General features: G+C 46.2%; 2 protein-coding genes across 2 annotated transcripts in view; both read left to right on the forward strand.

Annotated features, from left to right (window-relative positions):
• LOC108507403 overlaps positions 1–8637 on the forward strand; it is a 34005-nt gene extending 25368 nt beyond the window's left edge. The window contains exons 4-6 of the mRNA XM_017835337.1: positions 1617–1678; positions 8424–8562; positions 8617–8637. Coding sequence (XP_017690826.1) covers positions 1617–1678; positions 8424–8562; positions 8617–8637 — 222 coding nt within the window. The remainder of the gene's footprint in view (positions 1–1616; positions 1679–8423; positions 8563–8616) is intronic.
• Positions 8638–10129: 1492 nt separating this feature from the next.
• On the forward strand, positions 10130–12469 carry LOC108507420 (cystatin-like). The gene is made up of 3 exons (XM_017835381.1): positions 10130–10405; positions 10891–11004; positions 12069–12469. The coding sequence occupies exons 1-3, from the start codon at positions 10172–10174 to the stop codon at positions 12144–12146; spliced, it is 426 nt and encodes a 141-aa protein (XP_017690870.1). The 5' UTR covers positions 10130–10171; the 3' UTR covers positions 12147–12469.
• The last annotated feature ends 4966 nt before the right edge of the window (positions 12470–17435 follow it).

The raw sequence follows: 17435 nt of genomic DNA on the forward strand, positions 1-17435 counted from the left end.
GCACACTGTGTCTCACCTAAAAAATCCACTGCGCAGGCTCGAAGGGTTAATGACCTTTCCCAAATCTTCGCTCGCGAAGACTGGCCATTATAGTAATGTGATACATTAGATGACCAATAGTAAGTAAATTGTATTGAACAGGACTTCCTGGCCTGAGGATGTTTTATAGTTTAATTTTTACCAGAAGAGCAATTATCAATCTTGCCATTAAAATAATACATATACAGTAAAGATTAATTATGTTGTAAAATAGACATGGAAATTAACAGAAAGCACCACAATATGAAATATAACAATTTCAATCCAGTTTTATTAAAAAAAAAATCAGACATGCAATTTCCAACAAAGATTGGATGTTCACAGAATGTCACAGAATATGTGGATTTCGAAGGGATCCAAGGATCATCAAGTCCAATCCTTCTCCCTGCACAGTACCATCCCCAAGAGTTACACCATGTGCCTGAGAGTATTGTCCAAACACTTCTTGAACTCTGTCAGGCTTGGTGCTGTGACTACTTCCCTGGGGAGCCTGTTCCAGCACCCAACCACCCTCTGGGTGAAGACCCTTTTTCTAATATCCAACCTGAACCTCCCCTGACATAAATTCAGGCCATTCCCTTGGGTCCTGTCACTGGTCACCACAGAGAAGAGATCAGTGCCTGCCCTTCCTTTTCCCCTCATGAGGAAGTTGTAACTGCAATGAAGTCTCCCCTCAGTTTTCTCTCCTCCAGACTAAACAGACTGAGTGACCTCAGCTACTCTTCACACATCTTCCCCTTAAGGCCCTTCACCATCTTCGTTGCCCTCCTTCAGACACTCTCTAATAGCTTAATATATTTCTTGTATTGCAGTGCCCAAAACTGCACACAATATTCAAGGTGAGGCTGCCCCAGTGCAGAGCAGAGCAGGACAATCCTCTCCCTTGACAGGCTTTGCCCAATGCTCCCCAGGACATGACTGGCCCTCCTGGCTGCCAGGGCACTGCTAACTCATATTCAACTTGCTGTCAACCAAGACCCCCAGGTCCCTTTCCAAGGCACTGCTTTCCAGCATCTCATTCCCCAGGCTGTACCTACATCCCTGGTTGCCCCATCCCAGTTGCAGAATCTGGCACTTATTGTGCTATAATACTGCTTACTGTGTGGGTGACCATGCACTGGAACAGATTGCCCTCAGAGGTTGTGGAGTCTCCCTTACTGGAGAAATTCAAGACCTGTCTGGATGCAATCCTGTGCAATATGCTCTAGGATGACCCTATTTGAGCAGGGAGATTGGACCAGATGACCCACTGGTCCTGTCGAACCTTACCAATTCTGTGATTCTGAACTGGGCTCCATCAACACTATAGCACTGTGGCTGAGCTCTTTAAGAGTGAAAGGCCTGATCCATGCAGCTTTTCCTACAGGAGCTGGACACTTGACTCCCCAATAAATTACAGTGAAACTAAAGCTTCCTTGTCCCTGCTTTGCTGTCATGTTCATAAAAGGCTACTTATTATCCAGCTGGGAATCTGAGAAGAGATATGTTCACACAATTTTATTTTTTCCTTCTCATGTTTACACAATTTAATTATTCCTGCTCACATTAAGCCAGTGCATTTGATCTGTTTTTTACAGAAGTATGTGTTACATAGATTGGTGGGAGAATGTTGTGCAAGTCTTTGTGGACAGCTCAAAGGGTAAGTGTTGGCCTCCTAGGTGCTGAGACCCATTTTTTGCTATTCTGTCTTCTTAAGATTCCTTTTTAGGGTTCATGCTGGTGATATCAGCTGTGTTACATGCTGTGATCTGGCTTTCTGTCTCCTTGCTTGCATGACTGAAAGTTTCCAAGTGGAGCGAACTGACTGCCAGACACTGGATATGAAGCAGTCACCTAATTCACACATAACCACATACTTCTTTGAGTAAAAGAAGTGCTCTGAAAGTGAGTCTTCACTTGTGCACTTGAGCTTACTGAAACCTGAAGGATGGCTAGCTATAAATGGGGGATGCAGCATGGCCCATGGATTAACAGTGTATTAATTAAATAATGATTATAGATGCAGTAATCTTATTTATGTATAACAATATATACTCTTCTGGAAGGCCCTTTCATGTTTTAGAGTGGCTATTTTTTTTTGCCGAATGTACATGTATAGAGCAGCGAGTGAACAGCTGACAGGGTGAATTTTGGGGTTATTCACAATTTTACTTCCTTCTTGAGGGGAAAAAGTCTTAGTGGACTAGTATCCCAGTTTGTCTGGTGCGGGTGACTGGTTTTGTTTGCAAGCTACCTTGACTTCCAACAATTTCTCTCTTGCAATTGTTATACACAATAAGTATCCCTGCCCCTTTCTCAATGCTTCAAATTCAACAAGCACAATGTAGAAAAGAGCTTAAGTCTTTCCTAATGAGAAGCAGGGAGGAATCATGCTGGCAAGTCAACCCTTGGGAACAGGCTGTTCTCTTCACTCAGACAGTTCATAGACAAGAGTTTTGCTTCCCCCTCCCCTGCAAAAAAGCCTTAACCAGGCAGAGCTTTCTGCTCTGAAATTTGGAGCAGACAGGAACCATAACAACTTCAAAACCCAGCACAGAGGTTGTACCTATGTGGGGGTTGTGAAAATATCCAGGCTGTGCACCATTGGTTTGTCTTCCAATGAGAAATCAATGCAGTTACTTGAGAGCACAACATTTGTCTCTTAAAAAACAAAACAACGAAAACAAACAATAAAAAAACCCCAAACAATAAAAAATCCCCAAACAAAAACAACAACAAAAACCCCTCCACCAGAATAAAAAAAAAAACCAAACAGGTTGTGTCTGTTTGTGCAGTGCCATGCAATCCAGCATACTCTGGCATCTGGTTTGGCTCTGCTGGAATCGTAGCAGAAGAGCTCACTTCAACTAACAAAAACTCGAGGTTCTGGATGTCCCTTTAATTGTATGTTCTTGCAAAGATTATGGATTTGTAGTTGTGCTCTTGAGCACAACGTGTATGAAGTGGCCTAAACATGTATAGCTAAAGGATGATATCATGCTTAGTGAACACTCAAATTTGTGCTATATGCCAAAGCCCTTGCTTGGACTTTGAAGTAGAGAAGTTATGCTACAAGCTGTTGCCAAGGGAGGACAGGAGTGATTCGATTTGTAGAGTGAACAAAAGTGATGTGACCGGTGAACCACCTTCTGGGGATCCTCTTGGGGGAATTCTGCACAGACACCATGCTATTGCAGAGGACACTCTTTCTCCTCTGGGCTTTCTGGGACCTGCAAAGCCTTAGAGTATGAGCTCTAATCTTTGCAGGCTTCTCTGTTACACTTTGTTTCTCTGCCATGTGCAGGCTGTGGCCCAAACGTCAAGAAATATATTTTGTTATTGTCTGGCTTTTCTTTTACAATAAACTAACTTCTATTGAAACATCTGACTATTTCACTCCTAGTTTAGAGCTTGCTGCTGGAAGAGACAGGAATGAACAATATTCCATAGAATCATAGAATCAGCCAGGTTGGAAAAGACCTCTGAGATCATCAAGTCCAACCCTTGATCCAACACCATTGTGGTTACTAGACCATGGCACTAAGTGCCACATCCAGTCTCATCTTAAAAACCTCCGGGGATGGAGAATCCACCACTTCCCTGGGCAGCCCATTCCAATGCCTGATTACCCTCTCTGTAAAGAATTTCTTCCTAATATCTGACCTAAACCTCCCCTGGCAGAGCTTAAGACCATGCCCTCTTGTCTTACTGATAGCTGCCTGCAAGAAGAGACCAACCCCCCCCCTCCTTGGATACCACCTCCTTTCAGGGAGCTGTAGAGAGTGATGAGGTCTCCCCTGAGCCTCCTCTTCTCCAGGCTAAACAACCCCAGCTCCCTCAGCCTCCCCTCATAGGACTTGTGCTCGAGTCCCTTCACCAGCCTTGTTGCTCTTCTCTGGACCTGCTCCAGCACCTCAATATCCTTCCTGAACTGAGGGCCTCAGAACTGGACACAGTACTCGAGGTGTGGCCTCACCAGCACTGAGTACAGGGGAAGAATCACTTCCCTGGTCCTGCTGGCCACAGTGTTCCTGATACAGGCCAGGATGCCATTGGCCTTCTTGGCCACCTGGGCACACTGCTGGCTCATGTTCAGCTTCCTGTCAATCCAAACTTCCAGGTCACTTTCTGCCTGACTGCTCTCCAGCCACTCTATGCCCAGCCTGTAGCACGGCAAGGGGTTGTTGTAACCAAAGTGCAGGACCCGGCACTTGGCCTTGTTGAACCTCATCCCGCTGGAATCAGCTCAACTCTCCAGTCTGTCCAGGTCCCTCTGCAGAGCCCTCCTGCCTTCCAGCTCATCGACACTCCCCCCCAACTTAGTGTCATCTGCAAATTTGCTAATGGTGGACTCAATCCCCTCATCTAAATCAGCAGGCTGCTGGAGGGTTACAGAGCATGCAAACATACGCTTCATTTTAGGCTTATTCTTAGTCATGTGAAGTCACCAGTATTTCTCAGAAGTTAAGCTTAAACATACACTTTGTGCTTCAGATGGGATCAGAGGCCAAGGACAGAACTCATTCTCTTGTCAGCTCTGAACCAAACGATTCCCAGGGAAGAAAAAAACCATCTAGTAAGAACTAATGAATACAAATCTTATGCAGCAAAGCTATTTCTCCTGAAGGCTGAGGCAAACAGATACATAAGAAGAAAGAAGTATACAGAAGAAAAGAGAATGGCCAAATAGAAGCTAATGTAGCAGTCAAAGGCACCAGATTGCATAAAAAATCTGGTGATAATTTTGAATATATGCTATTGCTGTGCCGGCATTTATATTTCTTAAAGTAAAATGGATGCTGGTGCAAAGGGGTTTTTTGCTAACATCTCAGTTAGCACCAGTACTTCACTTAAATCAGCACTCACTATCAATACTGTGGCTTCATTGCTTCAGTTGCACAGTCTGAGGATAACTGGTTGCTTGCAGTTATTTGAAATGCAGCTTTTCTGCTGCCAGTTACTTTATTTACTGCTTGTATATAAACCAATAATGCCTTCCCTCCTGAGCACAAAGGCAGATTAACATCAGTAATTACTAAGCAGATGTCTGTATGAGAATACCCATTTTTTAGAGGCAGATAATCTTCTGCATTGCCGTAAGGGAAAGGGATTTAAAGCAGGTGATGCTGTCATCCCACAAATGATGTGAGCAGCGTGGGACTCAGCAGAGAGCTGGGTAGCTCCCAGAATTGCTGTCTGCAGGGCAATAATCATTGACCTACTTGAGATCAGTCCTGAGTTGTTTGGCATTTAATTCCTAAAAGTAACAGCCAATGAGTGAACAGGGCTCAGTGCTACTTGCACTTGCTTTCTGTTCATTTTTTTTTGCTGTTCCCAAGAAATCTTAGGCTGTGCTTTCAAGAGAACTCAACACCTAGATTGAGGACTTGTGTTTCCTTAATAGCTCTGTTCCCACGGAATTGCCTGAAAGGTGCACTCAGCACTAAGTGCTAAGCTTATTTAGGCAGTCATTGAACTTGAGAGCAGGTTGGGGGGGGTGGTGGTGGTTTTACTAATCCGGTTGTACTGCCAGGACTGAAATATGTTTAGAGCAGCCCTTTGGTGCTTTTGAATCCTGTCATGGCACATAGTGTTTTTCAGCTGAACAATCACCTTGCAGTCTATCCAGAAAAGCCACTACTGGCTTTTGGATTGTGGTGAGAGCTTGCCAGCATTTGTACATGCCTATGTACAGGCAGATGTGGCTGCGGTCCTGGTTTACTGGGTATTTTCAAATCAGCTGTCTAGCTTTTAGAGGCCACCCTTTTGAAGCTGAGGACCAAGATAGGGCCCTGGTTTTCCTTGTGTGGACAAGTCATGGCATTGCCTCCCTTCCTGTCCTAAAAAAATGCTTCTCCATATCGGAGCAAGGAGTGGTGGCCGTGAGCCTCAAAGGAAGGTAGATTCCCTGTTTCTCCCACCGTCACTGAATAAGCTGATATGGGATGGGTTTGTTTCCATAAGCAGAGGACACTCTTCCACAGCAGTGAAACGGCTTTGCCTTTGGTATGGAATCACTCTCAGCCCTGTCTCATAAAATGCTGTCGTGCTCAAAGGGCGCTGCCTTTGTGAGCCCCTGGGACTCACATGAACATATGCAAACCATGCTATTTGTTACACTGCGTTTGGTGCTGGCTGCTGGTTTGACAGAGGAAAACTGGGAAATCTAACCCTGCTTTATGACTGATGTATTTTAAAAGGAATCAGAAAGCAGGTTAAAAAAGCGTTTAAGAGTGTATCGGTTTTGAGATATTTCAAAGGTAATCTCTTACCTGTAGGAAGCGTGATTATTTTTCAATATCTGAGGTTTGCTATCTCATTACTCAGCGACAGCAAAAGCTGTTGTCCCTCCTGCAGGCCCTGGTTTCCGTTCTGAGTGCCATGCAGAGATTAGAGCTCTGCTGGCTGGCTTTCAAGCCCTGCAGGAACCAGCTAAATGCAGTTATCTTTAGGTAAATGCAGATAGCAGGCCCAGAGTGGAGGTACTCAGATAATGTGCAAGAGGCTGCCACCATGGAGATTTTTCTGGGAAGTGCAACCAAACTCTGAAACTATGTTCAGAGAATAGCTCTGTGTACATGTTAGGAATTGTCAAAGCGGAGAGCAGGTGACAAAATCTCCCACTCTTTAAGATGTTCTTTCCCTTAAGAACACACGACCCTGAGTTAATTTTCATACGATGAAAACAAACTAACAAACTTGGGGACATGGCCCACAGCAACACTACCCACTGATGTGAGCCATTATACTTTCACCTGCCACTTCTGGTCCTGTCTTTATGGTCTTGATCCTACAAATCTTACTGATCAATTAAATGAGGCATTTTGTCTTTCAGTCTCATGGAGACAGAGCTGCCTATATAACTGTGTAACTGGACACTGGCCTGCCTGGCTGACTGTATTTCACAGGATTTCTGTGCCCATACAGATGGAAAGAGGCTTTGGCTGGAGGCTGCAAAACATTTATTTGAAGGATTTTCTGCAAATAAGCACATATTGTAATGGCTAGACTTGTAAATGCAAAGCTTTCATATTTGAGAAATATATTCTTTGACTGAGATTGATGAAAATGTTACATAATTTATGACTGAGTGCTTGTATGACTTAAGAGTCATAAACCCAGCAACAAGCCAGAGACAGTGGAGGAATCCTGTAGCATATCTCTGCAACTCTTCCTACAGGAGTCAGGGACTTGACTCCCCAATAAATTGCATGGAAGGAAGGCTATTGCTTTGTCCCAGCAGAAACTGCTGACTATTTTGCTCAAGGGGCTTTCAGCCTTCAGAATTGGTCCTTTTATGAAACACTTCCCTTCTATTGCCTTGTGTTAGCTTCACAGCGTGGTGGGAGGAGAAGGGGGAACCATGTCAGTACCCCACCCTTCACTGCTCTAGGTTCATTTAGCATGATGTAAGGGACTGACCCTGGCATGGATTTGGCTTGCTGTCCCTCAGTTAAGAGAAGTTGAAACAGATGTTTAGTGTTTGATCATTGTTTCCCAGTGTTTCTGTCTCGAACACAGTAATTACTCTTTCTTGAGGGTCATTCAGAATTCAGGTCTGTGAAGAAACTGTTGGTCTTCATTAAAGGACTAACTGCTTTTTCAAAGATCCTTGTCTAATTGTACTTTGAAAAACATGTCACAGTATTATAGATCTTTTGAGGTAGCTACTGAGTAGAGACATATATAATTGGTCCTTTGGATGGTAAAAGAGAGATGAAGGATGTCAAAAGCAAGGACAATGAATCCAGCAGTTATCTGGAGAAATGAGTATGCCTGATAACATAAAAAGCTCATCAGTCCTGTGTGAAGCTGAAACAGACAAAAAGGTAGATACAAATATATTGGATGTTGCACAAATGCTTGAACCAACCACGTAAGGAGACACTAAAACGGTTATAGTGATAGCACACAGTATTACAAACTTCTGCAATGTTATCATGAGTCTCCTGCTGCTTGGTAAATTCCTCAATTACCGTATTCTTTGGTCATCTGGTTATTCAGGAATTTCTGCTTCATATTTTAAAAAAAGCACCTCTGATAGAATAAGATAGTTGCACCTTTCAAAAACAAAAGGACAAATTGCAGTTTTATTTAATGAACCAGGTGGCCTTCATTCATCAACTGTAGAACATAACTTTTTGCCAAGCCTTTTTTTCTCATAATTGCTTTGTTTCAAGTCCTGATTTTGTGGGGTTTGAACTGGCAGTAGTCAACAAATGCAGCTTGTTTCTGTTTGGGGGTCTGCAGGTGGTCCCTGTTTTGGAGAGGATGATCCCTCTCTGTGTTGAGCCTTTTCCATCTTGTATGAATAATTATCTGCCTAAGGAGGAGGATGAACCATTTCCTCCCAAAAGACGTCACCACCCCTCACATTACTGAAGAAGTCTCCTCTCCTTCCTCAGTTTTTTCAGCTGGAGTGCCTTTATGGCATCAGTTATTCATTGGGCCAGTGACAGACTGGCATGTGAGAAGAAACTGAAGCCCTGGGTTTCTGAGACAGAACAGGGCTGGCTGAAGAGGCATGCTGTGGCATCGAAGCAGGTGAGGGAGAACACAACTGTGTCATCCTGTACCTTGTACAATGTCCCCTTGCAGAAATTACCATGTGATCACTAGGACTGTACTGAGAGCTGACTTGCTGTCTGCCACTGTGAGTTTAAATCACACTGGGATGCCTTAACTCCAGTAAGCTGATCCAAGCAGAGCTAAGGCTCTTGCTTGTTTGCCTGTAAGGTCAAAACTCTCTGAATCCCCAGGGCACTGTTTTTCCCTCTCACGGTGCTTCCCTTGTGTGGTAGTGTGAGGCACAGATTCCTCCATGAGCTGTGTGGGGCTGGTGAGCACCTCTAGCGGCTGGGAGCCGGGGCACTGCTCGACGGAGGCCTGAGCTCGCAGGGCCAGCAGAAGGCAGTGCAAAGAGACCTGGCAGGTGACTGATTTAGATCAGAGCGGGCTGTTCCTGCTGGCAGCAGTCACTGACAGTGCAAAAGAGAGCCTTCGCCTCTAAAGACACTAGGCAAGCTCTAACGTTGAGTTTTAAACTGCTCCAGTCTAGGTCCAAGGTCCATTAAGGAAAAGATAAATGGAGACAGACTCCTGCAGCTGCTAGCAGCTCTGGCTCACCTTCCAATACATGTCCTGGTTTCCTCTCTGGTACTTTGAGCAGCTTTGAGAAGCCTGGTCTAGTGGAAGGTGTCCCTGTCCAAGGCAGGGGGGTTGGAACGAGATGATCTTTGAGGTCCCTTTCAACCCAAGCCAGTCTATGATTCTCTAGCTATAAAAATGACCCCAATGCCCTGTCCCCACTGAATTAGTCACAGCTTGTTGGCAACTGCAGGGATTTTTCCAAGGGTCGCTCATGTTGGATACTGCGGCCCTGCTGGGTATTGCTGCCATGCAGGCAGCCTTTCCAGTCAGCACACCAGCCCCTTCCATTACAAGGCATGCTGCGAATATTCAGGTGCAAAACCTCACCCTCTCTCAGCCTAACAACTCCTTGAGGCCTTGAATCTCACCGGAGCTATCTCCCTCATACTATATGAGGCCTCATCTTTCCAAACATTGGGTTCCTGACGGAATGGGGGAGATTGGCTGGTGTTTATGGGAGCCGACAGGAGGCGAAACGACCCATCTGGGAAGCCGCCCCTCCTCTGACGGCCCCGGAGTGTAGATGAGGCAACACCAGTGTTGCGGAGGCAGAGGTAGGAAATGACACACGGTGTTTTGTGCTGGGAGCCACACCATCAGCTTAAAATGCCCTATGTTTTTTCTTTTCCCTCCGCAGTAGAGGGAAATAAGTGCAGGAATAACCCACGAGGAGGCAGATCCTGGAAAAAGTCTCCAACTTCCGATGCCCGTGAGGGAAAGCACCCTTCTCCCCCCGCTCCCCCTCTTCCGCCTCCTCATCCTCATCCTCATCCTTATCCTTATCCTTATCCTTATCCTTATCCTTATCCCCATCTCCCTCCCACTCCCACTCGCACTCCCACTCCCGGGGAGGTCCTCGAGCAGCGCCCCCGGCGCCGGAGGCTCCGGACTAGGGAGGAGGGGGCCGAGGCCCGGCCCAAAACAGACCGCCCCGGCTCGGCCCGCCCCGCCCCGGCGGCTTTAAAAGGTCGGTGGCCGTCAGAGGCCGTCAGAGCGCGCAGCTATGGCGGGGGTGACTGGGCTTCTGGTGTTGCTGGCCGTGGCTCTGTTCTCCGCCGGCGTTGTGCGGGCCGGCGAATACCGCCCGGGGCTCGTGGGGGCCCCAGAGGTCATCGACAACCCTGAGAACGACGAGGGGCTGCAGCGGGCCTTGCAGTTCGCCATGACGGCGTACAACAGGGCCAGCAACGACATGTACTCCAGCCGGGTGGTGCGGGTCATCAGCGCCAAGAGGCAGGTGAGCGGCGGGGGGGAGGGCTGGCACCGTCCGTGCGGAGGGCAGCTAGGGCCTGTGGGATTCCTTTGGAGACAGGGCAGGCCCCAAGCTCGAAGGCGTCTGCAAGTTATTCGATTTTTTTCCCCACAGAAGGTGAATAAAAGCCCTTTTTTATATAGCTTGGTTCCTCTGAATGACCTTGAGTGCTGCGTGTTATCGAAGAAGCCAGTGGCCTCCCTGTGTTGCTGATGAGTTAACACGGGTCTGTTTATTGTTAAGGAAGCTGCTATGTGAGACGTGTTTACTTGGATTTTGTTTTCTGTTTCTGAGAGGGTGCCAAGTGCCGCTTTTGTGGAGGTTGCCACATACACTCCCTTCTTTACTCTCGGAATCTGTTTTCCATCATGTAATAGGAACGCTGCCTGCCTCTTTGCTAGACTTGTCTCATCAGAGAGCCCTTCTCTCTGTGCTGCGAATAAAGTTGCCTCTGACTTGTCTTGTTACAGATTGTGGCTGGAGTCAAGTACATAATGAAAGTTGAGATTGCCCGGACAACTTGCACAAAGCCAGCAGCTGATCTCCAGCGCTGTGCTTTCCGTGTCGAGCCGCAGATGGCTAAGGTAAGCTCTAGGGTACACAGCTTACTGATTCCCTGATTTCCAGCCTCATCCCACTGGCTGGCTTAGTACAGATGGCAGTGTCCTCTGTCTGCCCCAGCCAAGAACAGAGACCTTATGCCTGTACACTTAACAGGGTACTGCTCTTGCAGAACTTGTCTTGCCAGGTGATGTCAGAGAAGGCAGGGCCTTTTGCCAGTTTCATAAGTGGGGCACTGAGGCTGGAGCACTGCATTTGTCTCAGTTCTACTAGCAAGTGCTCATGGTCTGGATCAGAAGGATATGTGGAGGAAACTCTGCCAAACCTGCAGGTCTCCTGGCTCTCAATCCCCATATCTCAGCTCTTCTTTCCCATAGTGATGTAAACATGCTTGACTTGGCATGCTTTCCCGTAGGACTTGTACTGCTGTGAATAGAGGTTTGGGCAAAGCACTGCCCAAAAGAGGCAGATTATTCCTGTTCTCTGTGCCCGCCAAGGTGTTACACCAGCATTTTGTCCAATAGCAATGCTCTGTAAGGAGTAACTGAGCTTTTTGGATGGGAGCACCAAATATGTCTGCCTTGATCTGATCTGTGTCTAGTTCTTCCATAGCATTTTATTTCTTCTGTTAAAGGCAGTCACAGGCTGTATGTGTATGTACCCTTTGTACCTGTGTGCATATGAGAAGCGTAGCTGCACACAAATGATCCACAAAGCACCTCACTAGAATCTGATGTGTACCACTATTGCAGCTGCAATGATTTGACATAGGTACACATGGATTAGCTGTCCAGGTGTGCTTAGCTGTGCTTGGAATCTTATGTTTGAGTATTACCCGTGGTGAAAGCTTTCCTCTGAATGGATAAAGGAGGTAACCTGATCCTCAGCCGTGCTGACTGCTCAGCTTTACTTGTTAGGGCTTATTTGAGAGACATGACTCATCCTGAGCAGGTACTAACAAGAGTGCTGCTTCAGAGTACTTGTCTGGAGAGGGCAAATCTAGAGAGCCACAGAAATGTAGAACAAGGGTAAATGACACTGTTTTATGCTCTTAATCTGGTAACTACTTCTTTCTTTCTCTCCTTAGCACACCATTTGCAACTTTGTAGTACTGAATGTTCCTTGGCGAAACCAAATTGAGCTACTGGACAGTAAGTGCCAGTAAACCTACCTTGATTCCAGCAGAAACCAGCAACCAGTTGCTCAGATTTAAAAGAAAACGGCAATAACACAAATAGAGATGGACTTTATCAACGCCTGTAACTCAGCTACTTATGTATGCTTGTGCTATGCAAATTAAACCATGTAATTTTACTTTTAAAGCACAGTATGATCTCAACTTTTTCGTCTTTGGAATTATTATTTTAGAGCAGCTGTTCTGATCTTTCTGCAGCTTTCCCAATGAAGTCACTCCATCATCAGAATTCTGATTAAAACCCCTTGGTATCCCTGTTAAGTGATTACTGTAAACATAAAAACTTAATTAATAATTGCTGTGATGTGTGGTTTTCTTTGATCTTCTACTGTCTCGGAGGGCGAGTTTGCTTTTATTTGTCACCTAATCTCCTTGTCCCTTAACCTAGCCTCTAGTTTTGAGTAAGTGATGGAAGTCTTAGCTGTTTTCACTGAAGGAACACTGCTTTTGAAAACACTTTATCTTGGGAAGATTAGCCAAAGGTGGTACTGAGGCTATAATTGTTTTGGGTCCTGGTTGCAGTACTGTTGTGTTATAAGGCTGCATGTGCAGCTGTGCTTTGTAAGAGTTAACCATTCTAGTGTTTCTGCACTACCCTTTTTTTTTCTAGGTTTTAGAAACTCTTGCTTCCTATGGCATCTGATCTTTGCAAGCTGTATCCTTAGCTTTTTCTGAGCAGGAATTCTTGGTGCTTTCCTTCCAGTCCAAGCAGTAGCATGGCTCACTTCATTTATAACTTAAACTATGACTGCTGGGGGAACAGCTTCTTTGGCATATGTGCCTGACCTGTGACAGCTCCCATTTGCAAACAGAGATGGTTGCAGAAATGCTTGGAGTAGATCGGTGATGAGCCTGTCTCTGGGGAGACTGAACTATATCTGGCTGCATATTGCCTGTGGGTAATTTGAATGATGTCTGATCTGGGCAAATGCCTTTAAATCCATAGGAAGAGAGGATCAGCACCCAAGAACTCTTATGAGAACTGGCTGAGGTATTTCCTTGAAACTATGATGAATTTATATTGAAAGGAAACTGGGAATACTGTGCCTGCATGGGGAAGGACAGATGACCCTGAAACCCATAACCTATATATATAGCCTGAGGACAGCCCAGTGGAGAAGGAGAAAAAAAAAAAAGGAAAGTTAGTAATTGGTCTCAAGTGGGTACCTGATATGAAAGAAGTGTCATCAGCCAGTGTAGTTCTATAGCAAATGGGTATTGTACACAAAACCTGGCTTTGTTCTGAGCCTGAATATTCCCTGGAAGAGACCCTCTAAATCTGAGGGTGTGTCCAAGTTTAGAGGTGCCTTTCACTCGGTTAACTCATTGCTGCTAGTTTCTATAAGTGTGGCACCATATTTAATGTTGGTGTGAGCATCACAGGGAACGACAGCTCCAGATCTAGCTGGAGGTAAAAAAGAGAAAGTAGCTTTTCCTTGTCTTGAGATGTGATGTCCCAGATCCCAAGCAAGAGAGACAGGCTTTTCTGAGCAGAGCAGAAGGCAAGTGAGACTGGAGCTTGGGATCATGTGTAGGAGGGGTCTTTAGATTTTTATTCTTGGTGGAATACTGGAAGGAAGAAGCAGGATCCCCATGAAAGAAATTCCTTTTCAGGGGAAGGTGCCAGGTCAAGAGAAAGAGTCTTGGGAGTGGGTGAAGGTGCTGAGGTGAACAATGGGGATGCTTCTGGTTTTGCACGGTCCTGATAGTACATTTCCTACTTCATCTTGTGTCTTTGTTTTTCTGTGTTTTGAAGTAAACATATTCCTTTTGGTGTAAATATCACCTATGGATAAAGTGAGTCCAGCTCCCTGGGAGTCCATCTTCTGTGGGTTGCTCTTCTGCCTAATGGAAATGGCACTTCCCACCATTGCTGGGGTTTGACAAGCTTGCGCTGAACATAAGGCCAGATCTTCATTCATGTTGTCAGGATGAACTGGTTGCCCAACACTAAGAATCTGCATCTGAGTTGTGTTGAGAACCAATAGGAATAAATCCCCCTGCTTTCTCACCATCATCACCCCCATCTCTGAGTGCTCTGTATTTTTTTATTGCCAGCCACGTCAGTAACTGTGCATGACCCTGATGACCCTGGGGTGACAAGCTGCTCAGGTGCCCTCACTTGTCCTCTTCTAACTACTCCATTCATACATGCTTATTCCCCGTCTTCCAATCTATCTATACAAGTATTAGGCAGTGATGAAGGGGTTCCCTCATGCTTTTGGTGGGTTTATCTGTTTCCCTTATGTTCTCTTGGTTTGAGGCCTAGTTGGGTAAATGAGGATGTAGATGGACCTAACTAGGCATTTCTACCACTTTGCTGTATGTATTAACCAGCAGCTCAGAATAGCATGTGGGCAAAAGAGTGGCTGTGCCAGAGAAAATGAGTTTGAGTGTCATAAGCTCCCGAATCTGAAGGTATTGCATTTTCATGTTGAAATGCCAATGACTCACGGCATGAATGAATGGCACAGATTACCCCATACTCACAAGCTGCTGAGTGTCAGCCTTGGTGATTATCTCTCCATGCTCTCTACTCAGAAGTGCCAAAAAGGCCTGACCTAATTTAAACACTGTGGGCTGTGTTACTTTGCATTTGCAACAGGCTAAGAGCATTAGTGGAAGTTCCTGTGCCAAGAGCATTTTGCTTGGCTGGCTGGCGATGGCTCAGTCAGCTGAACACTGAGCTCTCATTTTTAGCTGCTTTCCCTGCCTAACTTTTTCAAACGTTGGTGTCAAATATGAACAAGTGACTAGAGAAGTGGTTGTTTTATGTTGTGTCTTGTTATACTTTGCTTGCATCTGATGGATCAATTTTGGGGTCATTCTCCCTGAAACTTAGGGAGATCAGAGCTTTGCTGCTGCTACAGGTCATGAACCTAAGGCTTTTTCCTGGCTCTAGTTCTCAGGGAGAGATTTAGGGCCAACTATGTGAGAAGTCTGGCTCTCGTTAGCAGTGCTTGCACTTGCAGATCTGTGCTCAGATGAATTTGTGGCTCCCAGCTCCAGCAAAACACAGCTAAGACATGCTCTGGAAGTCACAATGTTTTTGGAGCCTGTGGACATTACCAGTGTGCCACAGCTTTGGCATGCTCAGTTGAAGACAGCAGGATTATATCCTCAGTGTGAAAAAGCAGTGAACACCCACACACCTCTTTTCCCGTGGTCCAGGACCTCATTTAAACTCAAGCCTGGGTCCTCTGTCCCTGTCAGAGCTGCATTAAATATGTTCTTATCTCTTGCCCTGGCTGTACATGGGTTTTGGACCTGCCTTGTAGCTTCGTCTGCAGGCCCTTCTCCTGCTCTGGAGTGGGGATCTTGGAGGGACCCTGTTCCTGGTTCATCCTCTTACTGTGTCTGGGGCTGTTTATGGAACCTGCACCAGCTCTGCCAGCCATGCTGAGATCCTATGGGGCTGTGCCCTGTTGGGGAGGGTATGGCCAGCACTGGAGTCCCCCCAGCTCCTTGGGTCACTCCCTGCTCGTGCGGCTACCTGGGAATGACCCTGCAGGGTTTTTCTGAGATTCTTGAAGCTGCACTCCTGGCAGGTATGAACACTTCCCTCTGCACACAGCCTAAATTGCAATTTCCTGCAATTATGAAAGGAAGTGACCATGTAAGGGTCCAGGTCATGCTGCAGCCCTCAGTCTGGGTCACCCAGTGTTGTTGTGCATGTACTCAAGATGTACAATCTTGCATAGACATCTCTTAGTGAGTAAAGATACTTGGTTGCTTGTATTCATTTTTAACATGCAATGCCTTAGAATCACTGTAGTGATCAGGAGATTAGATTTACCAATCAAACCCACATCCTGTTTTGAATCTTGGCGCTTTATGTCTTGTCACTGGAGAGGTAAGGCTTCATATCTTTCCTTGTGGGATGTAATGGTCATCTGGAGATCATTTCTGAAGGGTTGAGCAGGAAAGTTAGGTCACTTCTGGCAGTGCTGAGCCCTTCCATTATTCCTGGTGGTGGCCTGTGGATGAGAAGGTGAAAGGGAAGGTGCCTGGTTCTTCTCTCCAGGCAGCACAGATCCAGGCTGAGCAAGAAGGAGTGAGGAGGATTCTTCTGGAGTGAGGAGAGCAGCCAACCTCCAGGCTCCACAATGCAAATCGCTCCCTGATGTTCCCCCGTGGCATGGGTCATGGCTCATTGGGACAGCAGACCCTGGGGCTGGACCAGGGGCTTTGAGGTGACACATGCTAAAGCCTCTCTTCTGTGTCACTCACTTATATGGCATTGCTCAACATCTGTGAGCTGGTGGGCTCCTGCTGTAAGATTTTGCAGCAGGGAAGAAAAGGAGAAGCTCAGCTGCTTGTCCCCATGATAAGCTGGTGGATGGTCTTGGGGTACGTGCTGGGCTATTTCTAACCTTCCTGGAGGTGGATGTGGGTATATGTGAGCCTAGGGCTGATGATGGGGAAACCTTTCTCTGCTTCCAGCTGGAGAAAAAACACCAGTGACTCATGATGCCCTCATCATACCATGCCTTGTTGAGAGACACTGTCTCTCCCCACTAGCTGAGAAACATTATACCTTGTGCTGTGCCATCTCCACCATTTTTTTTTTTTAAGCATCCAGCTACAGAAGAAACTGGGACTCAGGCCTGGTCAGGGATTGATTTTATATCTTGAATATAAAAGTTAGCAAGAAAAGAGTTCTATCAGGTGAAGTTCCCCTCTCCCTTGTCCTAGGTGAAGTCCCTCCATCTGTCCAGTGAGTACTAGTTTCTTCCCTTCTTGTGGGGCCAAGGAGAGAATCTCAGGCATCCCTGGAAGAAAGTTACTGTCTCCACGTGCCAGAAGTCGCTAAAAATGGCTTAAAGCCTGTGGTGTTAACATCAGTGAAACTCCATCCTCCAGTGTTCCCAGTAACATTGCCCATCCTTGATTGTGGGGTGGGCAGTGAGGTTACTGGTGTTGTTCTTAAAGGACTCCCATGCCTTCATTAGTGATGAGGAAAGCATGGACCACTTCTCACTGAATGTCTTCAACCCTCTGTCTTCTCCTGATTGAGTTGGTGCAGTGATGAGTTCTGCCAAGCTGCAGGTTGCTACATGGCAGAGAGGAAAATGAAGCACCACCCTCCATCACATGGCAGCTGCAACAGTTGCAGGGCTGGGGATCATGTCTCTTCACTGCTGTTTTCTCCATCACTATTGTAGTCCTGTGTTTATCAAGGTGCAAGGCAAGCTGTGCCAGGATTCATCCTAAGCAGCTACATGGGGAATTTCCTCCCTCTGGGTGCCAAAGGCCAAA

This window comes from Lepidothrix coronata, unplaced genomic scaffold (assembly GCF_001604755.1).
Source record: "Lepidothrix coronata isolate B3197 unplaced genomic scaffold, Lepidothrix_coronata-1.0 Scaffold255, whole genome shotgun sequence".
In the NCBI taxonomy this organism is placed as follows: Eukaryota; Metazoa; Chordata; class Aves; order Passeriformes; family Pipridae; genus Lepidothrix; species Lepidothrix coronata.